This window comes from Pinus tabuliformis, chromosome 2_1, assembly GCF_031772625.1.
Source record: "Pinus tabuliformis cultivar Carrire ecotype Pingquan chromosome 2_1, CPIR1, whole genome shotgun sequence".
Lineage (NCBI taxonomy): Eukaryota > Viridiplantae > Streptophyta > Pinopsida > Pinales > Pinaceae > Pinus > Pinus tabuliformis.
Genome location: NC_142299.1, coordinates 19161426 through 19181215, shown reverse-complemented (window position 1 = coordinate 19181215; position 19790 = coordinate 19161426). Strand labels below are relative to the sequence as shown.

General features: G+C 38.1%; 1 protein-coding gene across 1 annotated transcript in view; it reads right to left on the bottom strand.

Annotated features, from left to right (window-relative positions):
* The window catches only part of LOC149198467 (O-fucosyltransferase family protein), a 158143-nt gene that overhangs the window by 105622 nt on the left and 32731 nt on the right, over window positions 1–19790 (bottom strand). The window contains exon 5 of the mRNA XM_089402067.1: window positions 17606–17694. Coding sequence (XP_089258193.1) covers window positions 17606–17694 — 89 coding nt within the window. The remainder of the gene's footprint in view (window positions 1–17605; window positions 17695–19790) is intronic.

The following is a 19790-nucleotide window of genomic DNA, read 5'->3' as shown; positions in this document are numbered from 1 at the left end:
AATTAACCAAAACATTTGAATGACGGAAAAAATAGTAGTCTCAGGCAGATCATGGATTCTGCATGTCATACTCTGTTTTTAATTTTTGACTTATATCATATTTTTTCCGTGAAAAACAAGATGACTTTCACGTTACCTAAGACAATTCCATCTTGAAACAACTAAACAATTTTCAACAATAGAAAAGCAGCACTAAATGCATCCATTTGGTAGAGCAAACAACAGAAGTAGAAATGAAAATAATTATGATGTGAATTAAAGCACCGAAATAGATCTATATCGTACATGCACCAAATGTGCTCCCTAATCTGCCCATGTGACAACAAACCTGTCATGATCGAGGTCCATCGGTGCTATTCTATGGTCTTTTGGCCAGCATTGAACCACGCTGATTAACATTCATTAAAGTTTGGTGTTTCTTAAACATGACTTCTACGCTTGGTGTTCACAATTTCATCTAGAATTTTATGATCTTCATGCTTTTTTGTTTTCATATACGGTCTAGAGCTACTTTTCTTGAACTTCTATATTAGATCAAATTTAACCTAGTTGACCCCTCTTTCTTAGACAATAACAATGTTTTCCATATATTCATCTGTTCTGTGTTATATGGCAACAAATCAAATTGTCTTCTTCATAAACTGACCAGCCACCAAAAATTTTCAAATAGTGACAAAATCCATGGAGATACATCATTGGGAATCAATGCAATGAGCAATTTTAGAGGTCAATTGTTATAGTCAATTGGGTCTAGCTTGAGTGGTTTTGAGGAAAATCTGTTACACTGCCCATCTGGTTCAACTCCCACTTTGTCAGATGTTTGCTGATAGTGCATCACTTGTGATGCGCTATAAATGGTCTATTCATGAGTTGTTGACCTATCCCAGTGCCATGAGGAATCGATGGTTTATCCTAGTTACCATCCTTGAAATGATGGGAAGGTATGAGGAATGTAGCGTTTACCCTAGGTACCATCCACAAAATGAGGGGAAGTATCTGGGCAGTTTCACCCGGGATATATTACCTAGAAAACAAAAAGGTTAATTCTTGTAATGGTCACATGTCTACCTATAACTTGATTTTCCTTTTGCATATTCTTCTAAAAAGATATGACCTCAGAACTTCTTAAGCCTTGTGCTTTCATACAATAAAAATTATCATGTAAGTCGATGGGCCCTTTAATTACCATTATAATTTCTCAGGGAGATAGGCAGAGGGACTGTGCATTTAATTGTCAACCCAGGGCTCATTTAGAACTTGCGAGCTATCATGCATTATATATGCGGGAAAACATGCATTCAGATAATGACTCAGTTTTAAAGTTATAGTTCTTAAGGACATCAATTATGAAAAGACTCAAAAGAGTCTGAATACATTCCAGTTTTGGCAAGATTATTTAAGAATCTAATCTTGCAGTAAAAAGAATTGCTATCTAAATGTTGTGACTAAAAATCATTCAAACCGAAAGTAATCTTTGCAACCTTGCTGGAAAGAAACCTCGCACTTGCTTGAATTGTAAATTACTGAGACTAAAGCAAAATTACAATTGTTGGAATTAAAATCACTCTTACAGGACCTTAATTCACCCGCGTTGGAAATGAAAATCACTCGTTCAAGAATTGAAATCACACTGCATAAATGAAAGTCATACTTTGCTAGACAGGGAAATGCTATGACCTTGCCAAACTGTTAATTTGGTACTCAACTCATAATTTGATTAAGTGAATTGCAAGGATTCTGTACTTAACATCTAGAATCTCACAATTTGCAGAAATAATCAAAAAGGATGGATCTGTAACTTTCACTAACAGCTCTTATAGAAAATGTTATCTATTCTTAATGTTTCACTACTTCTAAGAGTAATCTTATCTAAGCAAAACAATGCTAAACAAGCAATTGAAAATACATGACTAGAAAAGCTATAACCTATAACAATGTGTTATTAATCAATTGTAAAGAAAATTAGAATTTCACTAAACCTATTAAAGTACAACAGTACCTGTCTGGGAAGCGGGGCAACCTCTTTGGACAAGGTACCGGAAGAGAAAACACGGTACTATCTAGTAAATAATCACACAAATAAACAATATATCTAGTAGAGAACTACACAGGTCATAATATCAGCCGGAATAAAATTATAGAGCAGTCTGATGGAGCAATCATGGAGGCATGAATTACCTCTTTCCTTGGCCCGCTTTTTCCACGCCTATGGTGGACATCTTCTTTAATGATTTATCTTTCTTTCTTGCATAGTTGAAGAGACTAAACTTGCTCTATGCTTTTCCAATACCCCTTAAAGATGTAGCAATTTCTTACTCATCAGGCTTGGGACATTCAAGAGTTCCTTTTACATGTCGCATGAAACACTAAGGAACTAGGTTATGGCGAATAAGGGGGGTAGAGCTCATGCTAGGATTTTTCCCATGTGGTTACTATGTCCCAGCCATCTTTTGCATATTTCTTTTTATTTATTTGTGGTTTCATATGATTTTATCTTTATTTCAATTGCATCAACCTCATAGAGCAAATTTCGGGCCGTGACTCAAAGATGACGACATAGCGTGCCAGTGCTAATGACACATTACAATCAACCCAAAGAATGAATGTGGCAAGTATGGATTACCTTGGGCATGCTAGTTCGATCAGTGCCTCCTATAAGTGCCCCTTCCTGAAGGAAATACCTTAGGATAGGTCAGCTTGGACTAGGAGCAAAGGATAGCATGGAAACAAGGGTACAATCAAGAGCAACCAATCATCCAGCTTGGCTTATGATCGTTATTAGTATGCCCCACGGGCCACAACATTCACTGAAAGCACATGATTAAAAAATGGTTGTGGACCTCTTGATAGATGACCCACCTTCCTTCAAGAAGCATGCAAGATAGAAGAGAGAATTGCCTGAAGCATAGGTGGAGAGCTCTGACATAAAGCTATCCATGGGCCATCATAGGGTTGTTGGCTGACAAATAAGTACCAAAATATTTCTCCTGTGCGTTACCCACTTTTGGTGGGTAACAAGGTGACAATGGCCTCCTTCTTAGTTGCACTCAAACTACCTACTTTTGGTGGGTAACAAGGTGACAATGGCCTCCTTCTTAGTTGCACTCAAACCACCTACATTTGGTGGGTAACAAGGTGACAATGGCCTCCTCCTTAGTTGCACTCAAACCACCTACTTTTTTGTGTGATAACATTTTGGTGCCATTGGCAAGGATAAAGTCCATTTCTGGGAAGACATCTATAGATAAGCTACAATATTGGAAGAGGGTTCATTCTTGTAGATTTTAGCTCATCTTGGCTACCACATTGGAAGAATTAAGACCCCATTCTTTGCATATTTTGAAGAAAATAGGCTTGTAAAGTGAGACAAGCACCAATGTGAAGGGATTGACAACTCACCTTGGTAACTCCATTTTAATGAGGTACAAATTTGAATTTGTTATCAATTTTAAGCTCGCATATAGATGAAGCATGGCTCCTTAGGAGTTTCATAATGTATACATATTAGAAGGTTGTTGATGTCCCAAGTGTCCTTAGGTACTGAAATCATTATCCATGAGATTGGTTGGAAGATTGTCCAAAATTTGATGGTGATCCCTATTACCCACCAAAAAGAGGGTAATACATTGAAGAATTTTTTTCTCCCCCTTAGACAGCCAGCGACCCAACAACCCTATATGATCAGGACATAACATGATGCCAGGAACCTCCACTTCTTGCTCTGGTCATATTTCTCTCTCCCATTCGGCATTCCTTCTTAAAGGAAGGTGGGTCATCCATTGGCAGGTACTTTAAACATTTTTGCAATCATGTGCTTTCACTAAATATTATGGGCATACTAATATGGATCAAGGGGAAAACTAGACAATTGACCAATTTTGACTATATTCTTGTTGCCTCACTTCACCTCGGAGGTTATTCTTTGACTCTAGTCTAGTGGGATCTCCACTAAGGACTTGGGGTTTTAAGAAGGGCACTACTAGCGAGGCTATGATTGAAGTAGTGTGTCTGTGATATTTTGTACTTACTATTTTACATATTTCCTCTTATTCGTCTTCATTCATTAGGTTGGTGGTCATTGGTCATTAGGATTGGCACCCTTTCATCCTCATCCTTGAGTTTGGGGGCGAAAAACTTTTCCCTAGAGGTCGATGCAGCTAAAATAAAGATAAAAACATGAGAAGCCATAATGAAAGAAAAATGAAAAATGCAAAAGATGGTTGGAAGATTTGATTAGCGAATGGGAAAAAACCTCACTCGAGATCTACCCCCCTCATCAACCATCACCTAGTTCCTCAAGCACATGGTGCTTCATCTATAAAAAGTAACTCTTGTATTATCCCAACCTTGATGAGTGATAAACTAACTCATACTTAGGGGTAATGGAAAATATCAAAAGTAAGCTTGGGCTCTTGAGTTATGTACCCAAGTAAAGATAAATCATAAAGAAGTAAAGGGCCCACAAGAAGGGTGGGAAAAGCAACACAAGGAAATGTGTAACTAGGTTCGATCTCCATAAGTATGAAATGTACTCTTGTAAATAATAAAATGAAAAGAAATAATTATTGGAGCATGGGTTTCATGCTCAAGTTCTTTTATTTTATAGGTCAAGCACCCATTGAGTGTTTCTAGGGTTTGTTCTAGGTTAAAGAGTCATTGTCATTTATTGAAGACCCTATGGGCACATTGTATCGTGTAAAGAAAAATTATTGTCTTTAAAGTGTCGAAATACCTCCAAGATCAAGTTGCCCTAAGGAGCTGCCATGTTGGCCTACATGAAGAGCCACGTCTACCCTTGGAAGAGGATATAGAGAGAGAGGAACTTGTCCTCCATTAGATACACTCACTCATCTCATTCTATGTGAATAAGAGGAAGAGAAAAAGTCGAAGAAGTCAAAGTGCTTGGGCTAGTTCTATCTCTCTTACGAAAGTCGAAGTTAGGGTTTCTGCATTGGGACTATCTCTAGTTCTATCTTGAAGAAAAAAGAGAAGGAAAGGCAAGCGAAGGTCACTTAGGGCATCTCACTAGCCCTAAGTCTCAAGGAAAGGCAAGTGAAGGGAAAAGAAGGCTATTCGAAGGAGATCAAAGTCTCTAATAGGAGCAACAGCAATTGTCGGTAATCAGAATTTCGAATCTACAGTGGGAGGTCGAAGTCATTGCAGCAGGAGGCCGAGTTGATCTTGATCTTGGAGGGTAATTGTCTAAGTCACTAGGTCATGGTATTCGTCAATTGAAGAATCTATAAGAAGAGGAGATTTAAGGGTCCTATATTCTGTCACTGTTCTTATTGTTTTGGTAATTTTTTGATGTATCTCACACTATAAAAATAAGGAACAAAGCTAATAAGGAAAAAGGTAACACAAACAATTATCAAGTTAAGAGAATTAAAATACTTACTGCCCTGTTGTATTCTCAACATGGTATCAGAGCTAAGGTTATCTAAGGGCATCAAAAAGATCTCCTCTACAATGAAGAAGTTCATCAAGAAGATTGCAAGCCATCTCAAAAAAAGTATTAAGGAAGCATGGAATTTCTTATTCTCTACAAAGAAGGTATTAATCAAATAAAAGGGTGAAGGTCTCTTCTCGACTCTCTCTGGCACATTTCAAGATGAAGACATTTGAGTAATTGACAATGGTGCATCAAGATAGATGACTGGTCATTCCAATAGATTGAAGACCTTATCAAAAGGAAAATCCGCTTATTCATGGAACTTCGAGACAACATGAGCTATCCCGTGAAAGGTATTGGATCAACCTCCATAAAACTCGAAGACGGAAGCAACATCCACCTCAACAACATTCTCTTGTTCCAAGTTTGCACAAGAATTTACTTTCTATTTCAAGTCTAGAAGATAAGGTTGATAGAATAGACTTCATTGATGGAAAGGTCATTGTTTGGGGAAAAGATTCAAGTAGATCAAGACAAAGTTATAGGCATTTGAGAAGAAAGACTCTATAGACTGATATCTCATGTGGCCCAAGCCCTAGTTCACATTGAAATTAGCACATGTGAACTTTGGCATCGAAGATTTGGTCATCTACATTTCAAAATCCTTCCAACACTAAGTACCATAGTAGATGGAATTCCTAATCTGAAGAAGGATCATGAAGGTGTGTCAATCAAAGAAAAGGATGAAGGTCTCTTCTCAACTCTCTCTGGCACATTTCAAGATGAAGACATTTGAGTAACTGACAGTGGTGCATCAAGACAGATGACTAGTCATTCCAATAGATTGAAGACCTTATCAAAAGGAAAATCCACTTATTCATGGAACTTCGAGACAACAAGAGCTATCCCGTGAAAGGTATTGGATCAACCTCCATAAAGCTCGAAGACGGAAGCAAAATCCACCTCAACAACATTCTCTTTGTTCCAAGTTTTCACAAGAATTTACTTTCTGTTTCAAGTCTAGAAGATAAGGGTGATAGAATAGACTTCATTGATGGAAAGATTGTTGTTTGGGGAAAAGATTCAAGTATAGATCAAGCCAAAGTTATAGGCATTCGAGAAGGAAGACTCTATAGACTGATATCTCATGTGGCCCAAGCCCTAGTTCACATTGAAATTAGCCCATGTGAACTTTGGCATCGAAGATTTGGTCATCTACATTTCAAAATCCTTCCAACACTAAGTACCATAGTAGATGGAACTCCTAATCTGAAGAAGGATCATGAAGGTGTCTATAAGGGATGTGCATTGGGTAAGAATACCAAGAGACCATTTGGAAGCAATGCTTCATGGTCAAAAGAAATCTTGGAAGCAATGCTTCACGGTCAAAAGACATTCCTCTAACCCCAACAAAATACATGCCATTCCTAAATATTACATCTTTGTCTTCTTTGTGTTCAAACAAGGCAAAAAAACCATTTCCACAAGCATATAATCCTATATTTTATTTCATCACGGGTTTCCAAGCTTTCTCTGGGCATTGCTCCATAGACCTGGGGGACAAACACATGCCTGTGAATTTCCCAACTAATGCATGTTGGATAATGCAGTAGGGCAGCTATTAAAACAAATTCTCCTTAACCTTAGTAATTGCTTGTGAACTTTAATTATCTTCTTATGTTTATTTATTAGATCTTTTCATCAAATAATTATCAAGAGCAAAAACACTAAAGACAATGGATATAAGAAGTAGGCTCCAAGCTAGAGCAAAACCCTCCAAGGGTAAAACCCAAAAAGAATCTCTTCTTATATAATGTGCTTCAAATGAGAAAACCAAGACCCAAAACCCTAGACCAAGGCCTCTTCTAAGCACCAAGTCAACCCTCCAATAATCTCTTCCAAGTAGGTCAAAGATCAATTAATTCAACCTGCTTCCAATCTTAGCTTCGGCCCCCAGCTTCAAATCTGCAATTCGACCTGCAATCTTCAGCCCTATAATAGCGACAGAAACCCTAGTTTCCTCGCACGTGTGAGAGAATATACCGCAAAAACATATTGTCCTTTCTCTTATGGACTTCCTCTTGCTTCCTTGACCTTCGCTCTAGCTTCCTTGAGCTTCACGCTAACTTCCTTCTTGTTCCTTGCTTCAGATCAAACTTCTTGCTTGCGAGATCGAATTGGTGTCAAAAGAGGTCGAAGATGCTTTTATATATACAAATTCGTGGAGGTCGAATAGCTTCTTCTAAGCAGACTTGTCATTGGTAGGGGCGACTTGACAAGCTCTTCTCATATCAAAGCATAATCCTAGGAGGCTTTATGTGAGATCCCACACTATCTCTCAAGGTATATACCCCACTCGCATGTTCACTAAGTATGTCCTTTTAGTACTATTCTTATCTTGGATTCCCAATCCACAAAAAATATTGGTCCTCTTCGACCACTCTTGTCTTGGATACTTGTCCAATCCTCAAAGAGTGTCGGTCAACAAGAATACTTCCTATCTTGGATTCTTTATCCTCAAGGAGTATTAATCTCATATGCTTATCCAATCCTCCATTCACCATTCTCCCTCCATGACCTTCACTTAGATGTACGGCAATTAGTCCTGACCTAGTGCATGACACATGCAAAAGAGAATATGATGTCTAACAACATCACTCCCTCTCAACTAGAGAGGAGATCCCCATTCCCTCTTGATTGAGGAATTGATCTCTGCTCCCTTTTCAAGTATTGAAAGAGACTTCTTTACTCCCTCGAAAGCATAGACGAGATTCTTTGCCTCCTTCCAATTGGGAAGTCATAACCACAACCTCCTTAGCTTGTCTTCATAGATACATCAGTTACTAGTTGTTCATGGAGATCTTCAAGTAGTAGTTGCATGGCTCCTCCTTTCTTTTTGTGTCTCACCATATTGAGTTTCTACCTTCCTGGATATTATGGACCCATCCTCTTCCTTTAATCTTGTGACAGGGTTCAGACCATCAACCTTACATATCACTTTCCTCTAGTTATCATCAATGAAGGCATTATATTGAGCCTATCATAGCTCCCTCTAAACATGAAAGTGATCTTCATGAACATCAAGTTATCTTCTTATACTGCTACCTTTTAATCCCAAGATGATGATGTGAACATCTTGACTACATAATCTTTCAAGGATTTCCAAAACCATCTAGTCAATCCATATGTTCTTTGAATTAAGTTCAACACCAAAATTGAACTTTCCTCAATCGCTTTCCTCAACTGCAATTATGCATTACTACAATATCCTTCAAGGTAGAAAACCAATATGTCAACCAAATAACCAATATCAAAGTCTTAATACCAAACTTACCTTATCATGATGACCCTTTCATCAAAGTATTTTCTTACTTGAATTCTTTGAGATCAACATCTCGTTGCATGATCCATATTTATATTGCACAAGAGACTTTCTCCATGCATTCATTTTTAATCAAGGTGTCCATGGATCGAACTTGATTATGAAGCTACAATATCTTCCTTGGAGTTATCATTATTAACTCCCTTTCTTTCTTCCAGAGATCATACTTGATGTTGATCATTATCATTTTGTTTATGCCATGCTCCCTTGTGGAAGGGTCTTGATCTTCTGGCCATTTTGAAGCATATCAAACTTCTTCTTTCAAGCATCAAGCAATCACATGGAAAACTGACCGAGCACACTTTTATAACCAACTCTTTCTGCAAGATTCTTGTATATATGAATCCTAACCTAGAGAAGAATTACTTAAAATATGCATACCTTTGCTTCCATACAACCATCTAGCCATCCTTTCTTGAACGAGCTTGCTTCTTATACCTGTCAAAGATAGGTTTCTTTTCCCAAGAAAGACTTTCATTACGACTTTCATACTGCAACTCGACCATCTGAATTCCCACATCCTTTAGGAGTATTGTTTCCATACCAAATGGAAAATATAATAGTCATAATGTTTCTTCCAAGAACCTTCCTAGATGATGGTTCTTATAGGATCTTGATGATCCCTCTTTGCAAAATGACTACCTCTAACATTATGTTAGAAAATACTTGGATGAACTATAATATGCAATATGGTCCCAATCTTCTCATTCTTGAAAGCTAGATGATTTCTACCAAAGCAACTTAATCAAGTAGATTCTAATTCCTATACTATCATAGGCTTCTTTCTATGATGCCATGCTTTAAAAAAACAAAGATTCTCCCAGAGAATGCAACATTGCATGCTACTCTACTTTCTTCTTAATAAAAGAAAGACAAATTTCATAAAGAACCTGATAGAGATAGAGCTTCCTTCAATAGTAAAGATCCTTGGGATCTTCTTCTTTTGGCTTCTTCTTAGGTTCTCCCTTTTCCTCAGCTTTGTGAGCTTCACTTCTTTCCTTCCTTTTGTTGTTCTTTTTGTTTGGACAATTCCTCTTAAAATGTCCATACTCATTGCATCCAAAGCATTGAATCTTGGACATGTTTGGCTTTTCTTTGGACTTTCCAAACTTCCATTTCTTTTTCATCTTGTATCTTGCAACAAAGGCTTGCGAGTTTTCATTTGATTCGGTGTCATCCTTAACCTTATTCTAGATTCTTCCAAGATACATTGAGCATCAAAAGGAGTAGTATCCTCCTTTGAGTAAATACTAGTTGTAAAACTGCTCCAATCAAATGGTAGAGCATTTAATACACAAGTAGTCATTTCAGAATCGGAAACAACTTCCCCAAACCCTTCCAATGGTCCCTTATTTGTGAGATCTTCATGAGAACTGGCCATGGCTTCATCCATTGACTTTCTTATCCTATATAGTTGACTCCTTAAGGATATCTTTTGACTCGATATACTTATAGAGTACAATTTTACCGACTTATCATAAATAGCCTTGGATGTCTTCAAATCAGCAACAAAAGGAACAAGATGATCCTTAATGAATTCAACAATGATCCTTTGTGCCCTCACTTCTCCCTTCTTGTATTTTGCTAACACTTGAGTCTTCTCTTTGTCTAGTACAACAAATTCACCAAGAACATATTCCATGACTTCATTTTCTATGGGTGCCAAGTTAATCCTCTTCTTCTGTGCTAGGAAGTATGTTGATCCAACTAGCTTGTTACTTTCCTTGCAAAATGTAGCCATATAATATGTAGATCAAGACATATAAGACAATATGGTACTTACTTGTCAACCAAGAGTTGTTCCTTTTTTATGATGTCTCCAACTATCTTGATGCTTTCAAGACCTTCAAAGACACTTCAAAGATGCCCTAGAAGGATGATTTCTAGAATCCCTTCAACAATAGTATCTTCAAACAACTTCAATGAGAGGATGATGATCCCAAGATTCTTTGATGCTTCCTTTTCTTTAAGATGATGCACTAAAGAAACTTCAACAAGAGTTTTCTCCTTCCTTCCTTCAATGAGAGCTTGATCCTTCTTGAGATAATGAGATCTTTGATGAAAGTTTGATGTAAGAACCTTCCTTCTAGTTCAATAGGTCTTCTTTTTTCCTTGTGTCCCTTTTTGGAATGATTCCCCTTAACAAGAAATCCCTTCTTATGTCAACAAGATCTTCTAGTTGCCTTCTCTTCCTTCACCTTAGCTCTGATACCATATTGGAGAATGCAGTAGGGCAACTATTAAAACAATTTCTCCTTAACCTTAATAATTGCTTGTGAACTTTAGTTATCTTCTTATGTTTCTTTATTAGATCTTTTCATCAAACAATTATCAAGAGCAAAAACAATAAAGACAATGGACACAAGAAGTAGGCTCCAAGCCAGGGCAAAACCCCTCCAAGGGGAAAACCCAAAAAGAATATCTTCTCTTCTTATAAAATTTGCTTCAAATGAGAAAACCAAGACCCAAAACCCTAGACCAAGTCCTCTTCTAAGCACCAAGTCAACCCTCCAAGAATCTCTTCCAAGTAGGTCAAAGATCAACCAATTCAACAAGGGTCAATCCTCCTTCAACCTTCTTCCAATCTTAGTTTCGTCCCCCAGCGTCAAATCTATAATTTCGACCTGTAATCTTCAGCCCTATAATCGCTGCAAAAACCCTAGTTTCTTCGCACGTGTGAGAGAATATAGCCCAAAAACAGATTTTCCTTGCTCTTCTTGACTTCCTCTTGCTTCCTTGACCTTCACTCTAGCTTCCTTCTTGTTCCTTGCTTCAGATTGAACTTCTTGCTTGAGAGATCGAATTGGTGTCAAAAGAGGTTGAAGTTGCTTCCATATATACAACATCTGAGGAGGTCGAATAGCCTCTTCTAGGCCGACTTGTCACTGGCAGGGTTGACTTGTGTTAGGAGACTAATTTTGACTTTCTAAACTCAAAATAGTCTTTTACAATTTACAACTTGCCCAATAGAGTCATATACAAATGATATTAACCCTCTTGACTCAATAATTTTTATGACTTGAAAAACCCTAGAAGCATGAAGAACATGCTTAACTTCATTGACCAATCAAAAGAAGCATGAAACCCATGCTTGAAAATAATAAATTTTCTTTCTTCTTCTTACATAATATATCCATAATGACATGAGTACAATGACAATTATGAAGACTGAAACTAGTTACATTTTCCAACAATGCATGGTCAGAAAATGCTAAGGAAGTTCACGAAAGCCTGACATTGATTTAATTAATTAATGTAAACTTAGGCTAAATGATGACCCATGGTACTCTGATGGCCCATGGTATTTGGCCTTAAGAAGAATTATAAATTGTTGGAATGAGTGAGCAAAGGACACATTATTTTCAAAATCACTTAAAGTGAAAGAGAAGAGGATTAACTTGGGTGAAAAACAAGAAAGTCAAGCAATTAAGGAGAAGGGATGTACAATAGGCAGAGTGAAAAAGAAAAGAGGCCGAGTTTTCTATCGAAGAAAAGAGGTCGAGTTTTCTATCGAAGAGGTTTAGCCTTGGACCGTGGAAAGGGGCCATACGCTATTGTGGAAAGAGGTCGTGCTTCAGGGCATACCAAGCTGAAGGGAAGGACCAATTTCTGGTGTCGTTGATTGGCTGTAAAATACTTGTACTGTAATATTTTCCTGAAACTTAATAAGATCCCTCTTTGTTGCTTTTTCCCCACACTGGGGTTTTCTAGGGTAAATGGTTGTGTAAAAATTGAGTGTTTGAATTTATGTTTTTGGTGTGCATAAATTGTTAGAAGCTCAGTTATGTTATGCATAGATTTCGGATTTAAAGTTTTTGGGTTTTCCATAAAAATAAAATATGGGCATAAAAATTTACTGGCACATTAATTCAATTGTTGGGCTTAAGGAATTTAACCTTTCAATCTAATAATTTTTCCAATTAATAAAATCACACATAAGCTAGAGGATTGAGCCATTGTGGAGTTACATAGCCATGTGGAGGCGTCAAACTATAAAGAAATCCTACTTTGTCTTTTTGTTGTACGCGGGTCATTCCAACAAGGACTTTCAACCCAGAAGAAAATGTGTACTTCATCACACACGCAATTCGAAGACCGAGGAATGTGACGCTAAGGGCCACTTCTAGTTGGGTTTGAAGTTTTGAACAATGGAATAAATATTAAGTCACGAGTGGGGGCAATTTCTCTTGTAGACCAATCTAACTTCCTTAATAATGTGCAAGATCAACTCAAAGAGGTGTATCTTTGACAACCCAACTTTAAGGTAAAGTTATTTTTGGCACAAGGTAAAAATTGCAACAACCACTTTATTTAACAAAACTCAAAAAACTTTTATTTTTGTTTTAGTTTAGGAAATTTAGTTGTTGATCTTTTGGATTCATCCCATAAGCAGCAAGATTATTTACCATGAGATATAAAAAATAAAGTTAAATCTAAGCCAAATGTTGATACTTTGAGTTCAAACTATTATTTGGATATCTTTACACCTTTGTATCAAGTGATTTTATTACAAATCTGTGTTAAATTGTAGCAATAAAAAGGCTTCATTTGACTTGTGCCTTAGTCAAATGGAGAAATTAGAATTTCCACTTCATTAGGATGAGTTGACATGCAATTAGCAGGAGTGACATGGCCAAGTCACTCAGTTAAGTCAGTGAATTCGAGTTTATGGGCTAAAGCCTAGAAGTAGAGTTGTGCATGAGTTGATTCCTAAGATCTAGCAATCTAGTGGAGTTATATTTAGTGAAAGTCAATTATCTGAGCTCTAGTCTAGAATAGAGTCAGTATGAGTTCAGTTGAGTAGTTGTAACTGTTGTTAACTCACTGATCTCTCAGTTAACTAGTCAATTTACTAAAAATAGCCCTAATCATGCATGCAATTCAAATTACCTAGTGGAATGGAGAAAAAAGGCATAATTGTAATCATTATTGTATACTAGTGAGTGCGCAGTGTTTGCAGGTAGCAGCTGAGCCATTTCTCTTGGGATTTGCGCAAGCCAATAGGAGCTTCCCTATTATTTAGGAGAAGGAATTGCGCAAGGAAATAGGAGGAAACAGGAGGCCTATTTTGCCTAAGTATTGGGCAGAGCAGACTCAAGAGAGGAGGAGATCAGTATTGCAGTGCAGATTGAGCTTCAAGCATTGAAGTTGTCATTGTAATAGATCATTTTTCTCATCTGATATAATACAAACAGAGGGGTTTTTCCTAGTTGGGTTCCCCAGTAAAAATTGTGTTCATTGTGATTGAATGATTGCATGTGTTTCTATAGTATGTTTTTCCTTCTGCGGATTTAATAGAAGAAAATTGTGTTTATTGATTTCAGACTGATTTCATTAGCAGCTGCAAATTTCGAGTTATTACTACAATCTGTACATTTTACTAGCTGTTACTGAAGAGTTTTGCAACATTCCTCAAGGTTCTCTGCTCATACCAAGTAAGTTGTTCATTTGAAACCTTGCACATAAACTCTAGTTGGAATTTATATTGTTGATTTATAAATTTAGAGTCAAAAATACACTTATTTCTAGAAATTTTTTAGGGAATAGAACCCAGTGGGAATTGATCTCAGGAAAACAGAAATACAATCTCCAGCTTGCTAGAAATTGATATTTATTGTTGTTCATAAGCTTGGAAGTGGTCTTTCAAGACCAAACTTACACCTTTTAGCTTCTCCACCCTCATAACATTGATCTAAGAGTACTTTGGCACTCATTGGGTTGTTTGTTTGAGTTAAACAGGTTTTTGTCCCTTCAATTTACTCCAGATTTTACAGTCCACAGTTACAGGGTAACAAGTTGATTTGCTCTGTAACACATCTAAGCATCAACTCAAACTTGAAAATAACTCTAGAATTAGTTAGCATGATTTTTCTACACAAATTTGAGTACTTACATGCAATATATAATATCATTTGGGGTAGCATTCTGTCGGTTTTCAGTTTTCTGCTGCATACTTACAAAAATCGGCAAGACAACCCTCATAATCATTTCCACCTCTACTGACCCAGTTTAAGGCACTAGTTTTATTTGGAGTTGGTTGAAGTATTGAGTGGGTATCCTCCCTTGGCCTTTCAAGAGAAATTTGGACCTAAAGAACAGGGGTTTGAGCCAAGGTGACAATAGACCCTTACCTATGTTTGTCGATTAGCAGGGTTGCACAAAACTTTGCAACCCTACTAATTGGATTGGTAACATGTTTTAAGCTGAGTATCACTTCTTATTTACTGCCCCACCATCATGGAACGGTCTCCTTCTAGGAGACACTTCATTGATTCAAGATAGCTGCAGATACTTTCAGCACTTGGTATGGTTGTTTGCTATAGGATTTCTTAGGAAGCATCAATGTTAATTTATGTTAATTTTAGGTATGTTCTATGCTTAGAGCAATTTATTTCAATTTTCACAGTTAGCTCAATATCTTTTCCAGATTAGCAATCACATCAGCATTAAAGTAAATTGCAGATAGAACATAAACATAGATGACAGCAGACAAGCCAAGACAAGAGGACACAAGATGTGGCCCTAGCCAGGGACAAACCCCAATGTGGGGAAACCCTTGATCAATTATTCTTATATGTTCTACAATAGTTCAGCAGAGAGAGAGATATACATTTACAACAGAAGTCAACACTTTGACTTATCTAAATAAGAGCATAGATCATCTCTAAGAAGATGATACATGAGATAGCTGAACTCAGTTGAAGACATGCTACTTCAACTGATTCTCCAAGGTGACTCCTTCACCTATCATTGTGTTGCACCTCGTCATCACGCTGCACCTCACCATGCTGCACTCAGCATCACTATGCTGGACCTCATAATCATACTGCTGCACCTTTCGGTACTGCAACATCTTGCTGTACCTTATCATCTGGCTGCACTCACCAGTGCTGCCTCATCCTGTACCTCACCGTGCCCATCATGTTGCATCTCATTTGTTGCACCATGATTGCTTGCTGTCCCATGTACCATGCTCCACTAGGCACTATGTCCTTGCTGTCCCATTTGCTTGCTGCACCAAGCACCATTGCCTAGCTGTCCCATTTACCATGTTGTACTAAGCACACTTGCCTAGCTGTCCTATTTGGCATGTTGTACCTTGCTGCTGTCCTAATGAGTTTGCAACACCATGCTTGCTGCTGTCCCATTGTAGCCTTGTTGTACCATGTCATTGCTTGCTGTCCTATTGCTTTCTCCACCAAGTGACCTTGATGTCCCATGTATCTAGCTGCCAACACACCATACAAATGCTGCTCCTTGAGGTCTGTTTGGTTGCAGCAAACTAGGTCTGGTTAGGGCACACAACAGTGCTTAACCAACCTTTTTGTGCCCAAAAACACTCCCAAGAAATGTGGCTGCCCTTCTTTGAGTGGCTAAGGGTGGCTGCTTCAATTATGGGCTGCCGTAGCCCTTGTCTACCCTTGGCCTGCCTGTAATTTACAGCGGCACCCTACAGCAAGACTGTGTAGGGTTGTGGCTGCCTTTCCATGGATCTGCACCCCTCCAAAGTGTCCTCTAAACAGTCCTATGGTTGCGGCTCTTCCAGCAAGGGAACTCAGCCCCTTATCCAGCACTTCGGACCCCAGAAATAGACCCAAAACAGTCCTTTTACACACTGTCCCTGCCCCTTCTTGCTGCGGCTACCACGGGGAAATATCCTCCTTCAACGAGCTCTCTTCCTCCACAAATGGGTGCCCTTGTTATAGGCTAGGGCTTGCTAGGACTGCGGCTAGGGCTGCTAAGACCTCCTCCATAGCTGTGTAGATCCTCCTTCTTAGGACTGCGTTAGGGCATCCTCCTTAGAACTACATTAAGGCTTGTAGAGACTGCGTCTAGGGCTTCATACTAGGGCTCCTTTACCTTCTGCATTTTAGGGCTTCCTCTCTTAGATTTCTCTTCCACTAAAACCCAGAACAAGTGGAGAGAAATCAAGAGTGAAGTGTGTGTAAAATGACTCTCAAGTCATCACCTTTTATACTAAAATGTTGAACACATGTGAGGTTTATTTGGTTGCTGGCCGACCTTGACGAATTGTCTATTAACACAAATAAATTCATAACTCCATGAATACTTATCGGAATCAGATGATCTTTAGATCAATCCTACACCTCTCGACGAGAGGGATCCAAGAAAAATATCAGCTGCCATAAATAAGATGACCCACATAGAGTTCGGCCCTAGTTGCCAATTTTAACAATTTACATTTTAGGTGGGTGGATCCTTCCCCATTTAAGCTCAGAGGGTTGAGAAGTTTTAAGCAGGAGCGGGACTTGCCTGTGGAGGTTAAACTAAGTCTTCTTTGTCGTGATATTCAGTCTCTTTCAGTTGGTGCATAGGTGCATATGCATAAATTTTTGGCTATGTTAGGGTGGTATTTTACTGGTTCCCCTGTGATTTGTGTGATGTAACTCTCTGATTAGTGATGTACTTATTTTCTCTTGACATAATATAAGGAGCATTTAAAAACATTAAAAGAAAATTAAAATAAACAAATATACAGTGAATGTCCCGAAAGAGGTATCACAGCAACCACCAGGGACATGATCTAGCACCTGATAAATAGGGGCAGGCATAGATACAAGTTTCCAAATAAAAAGCTAAGAAATGTAAGCTATCTTGTATGTCATCTGCAGCCATAATCTGCCAAGAAATTGAAATGATCCTTAGCAGGATATCACCTTTATCCAATTGTAATCTGTTCCTAAGCTTCAGTAAAATATCTATATCAATAGTTATCCAAAAGGAACAAAAGATTGACACTGACACATCTTATTTTTTCAGTAAAAAAGGCTTGTTTAAGGAACAGGATGCCTGATTATGGATTGAAATACCTCTTATCATGCCAAAAGGAATTCGTATCCAGCTCCGGCAAAACAAGAGTAGCATTCATTATTCTTGCAGCAAGCACAGCATTGCATATCTGAAATGACCAGGCCAGTGATTTATAATTAACTTCCTCACAGGAAATCAAGAATCTTGCTAATTTCAAATCAAATTTTTGAGACAGGAAAGAAATTTCCATCTTTTGCTGGTCCAATTATTTCAAATATTTTTCAAAAGGCCAAAGACTGTTAAAGTCAGCCATCTCTATGACAAGGTGAAGCTAGAAGAATAATCGGATATTTTTCCAACCAAACAAGCAACATTTATTTGCAAGATTTCAGGAATTCAGCCAAGCATGGGCTCCAAAACATAAGCTTCAACATGAAGACATCCAGCATAAAGTCAACCATCTCTATGATAAGGTGAAGCTAGAAGAATAATCAGGCATTTTTGTAACCAAATAAGCAACATTTATTTGCAACATTTCAGGAATTCAGCCGAGCATGGCCTTCAAAACATAAGCTTCTACATAAAGACATACAGCAACATTTAGCTGCAATGGCACTCAAAATATAATCGTTTACACAAAAAATCAAAATGGAGTACTATATTACAGATTGAAATAACCACAACTTGTTTTGCTCCAACTATTATACAAGTAGAGCTCTACCAAAAATAGAATTTGAAAAATTAGCCCTTCCTTATAAATAAATTTTAAGAGCTATGAGCAAATCTTATTCTATAGTTATTATATCAGAGGATGGCTCAAAAGCATGCATGCTTCTCTCTGCAACTATGTATAACCAAGAAAAGATATGCACCGAAAGAGTCATCAGCGAAACGTCCATTTATTAATTTCTGGTCAGACTGACACAGGGATTTCCCTTTAATGATGCTGGGCATGCCTCTATGATGCACAACAGCATAGCCTACTGCATCTATTGGCTACACATAAAGAGAGGGAGCAGGGATCAGCCCTGTCTACTTGTCCATGGAATTGTAAAGTCCAGAGAACTCTGATGGTAGACTTGCTAAAAGTTGAACTGGCTGAGGCATTACGAAAACTAGTTGATACAACTCTGACAAACTTTGGCCCAAACACAAGTGCTTTAAGCGTAACTAGAATGAAATGTCATTCCCTCTATCAAAGACTTTCTTAAAATCCATTTACATGTAAAGGATTTCTTATCCAGACGTTCTATCCCACTCCATCTCTCCCTGGGCAGCAAATAGACTGTCTAAGATCATAAATCTGGCTTATACAGCTCAAACTACCATCCTGAGTAGGAATTTAATCCTTGGGACAAGAGCTCTGCCTAAGATTTTGTAGGCCGTTCGTAAATCATTGATAGTCTCCAATGGATATTCAGTAATCACCACTCTCAAGGATCGCTCAAGGTTTCCTTGATTTATCATCAAGCCTGGAGTGCTAGCTCTTAGGACTTCATGATGCCTATAACTCCCTGGCTACTTTATTGAACTCATATTCTCACATTGCTAACCATCTTCGACTGGGGCTTATAAAGAGCTATTTTGAGTTTTTATAAAGGTTAAAAATTAACATCAGAAGCATATAGATTCTCAAGGGCTAGTTTAGAGCACACAATTTAGAGGCATTCATTCAAGGTTGCATCAGGCTGTTCATTGGCATTGTTAACACCAGATTTGCCCACACAAAATTGGGTGCTAAGTTCCAGCATATCTTCATGGAAATTATACAGAGTGAGCTCAATTTCACAAAATTCCCCATTCAGCATCGACAGTTAGTGAACAGTGTGGACTCAACATTATAGAGTTCATTCGACATTGACGGTTCATGAGGACCTCGGCCATACCAGTATTTTGTTGCAATGCTTTATTCCAGCCTCGCCATGTTCTGTTCGTTTTTAGGTTTGCCCCAAAAGTGTTTTCACCATAATTGGAACTACTTCATGTGATTTGGATGCATGTTGTATAGATGACCCTTGGTTGTTCTGTGATCAATAGAGTCATAGACATATTGGAGTTGACTTGCTCGTTGCTTGCTAGACCTCATCTTGGTGCTTGTGTGGCTCTCTTCTTTGGAGAGTTGGAGACCTATGGATCTTGGTGACTTCTTCATAATGGCCAACATGGAGGACGGTTGTTTCCTTGAGAGGATGACTTACTTTGGAGGAGGGGCACTGGGCCCTACATGTGTTAAATTTCCTTAAC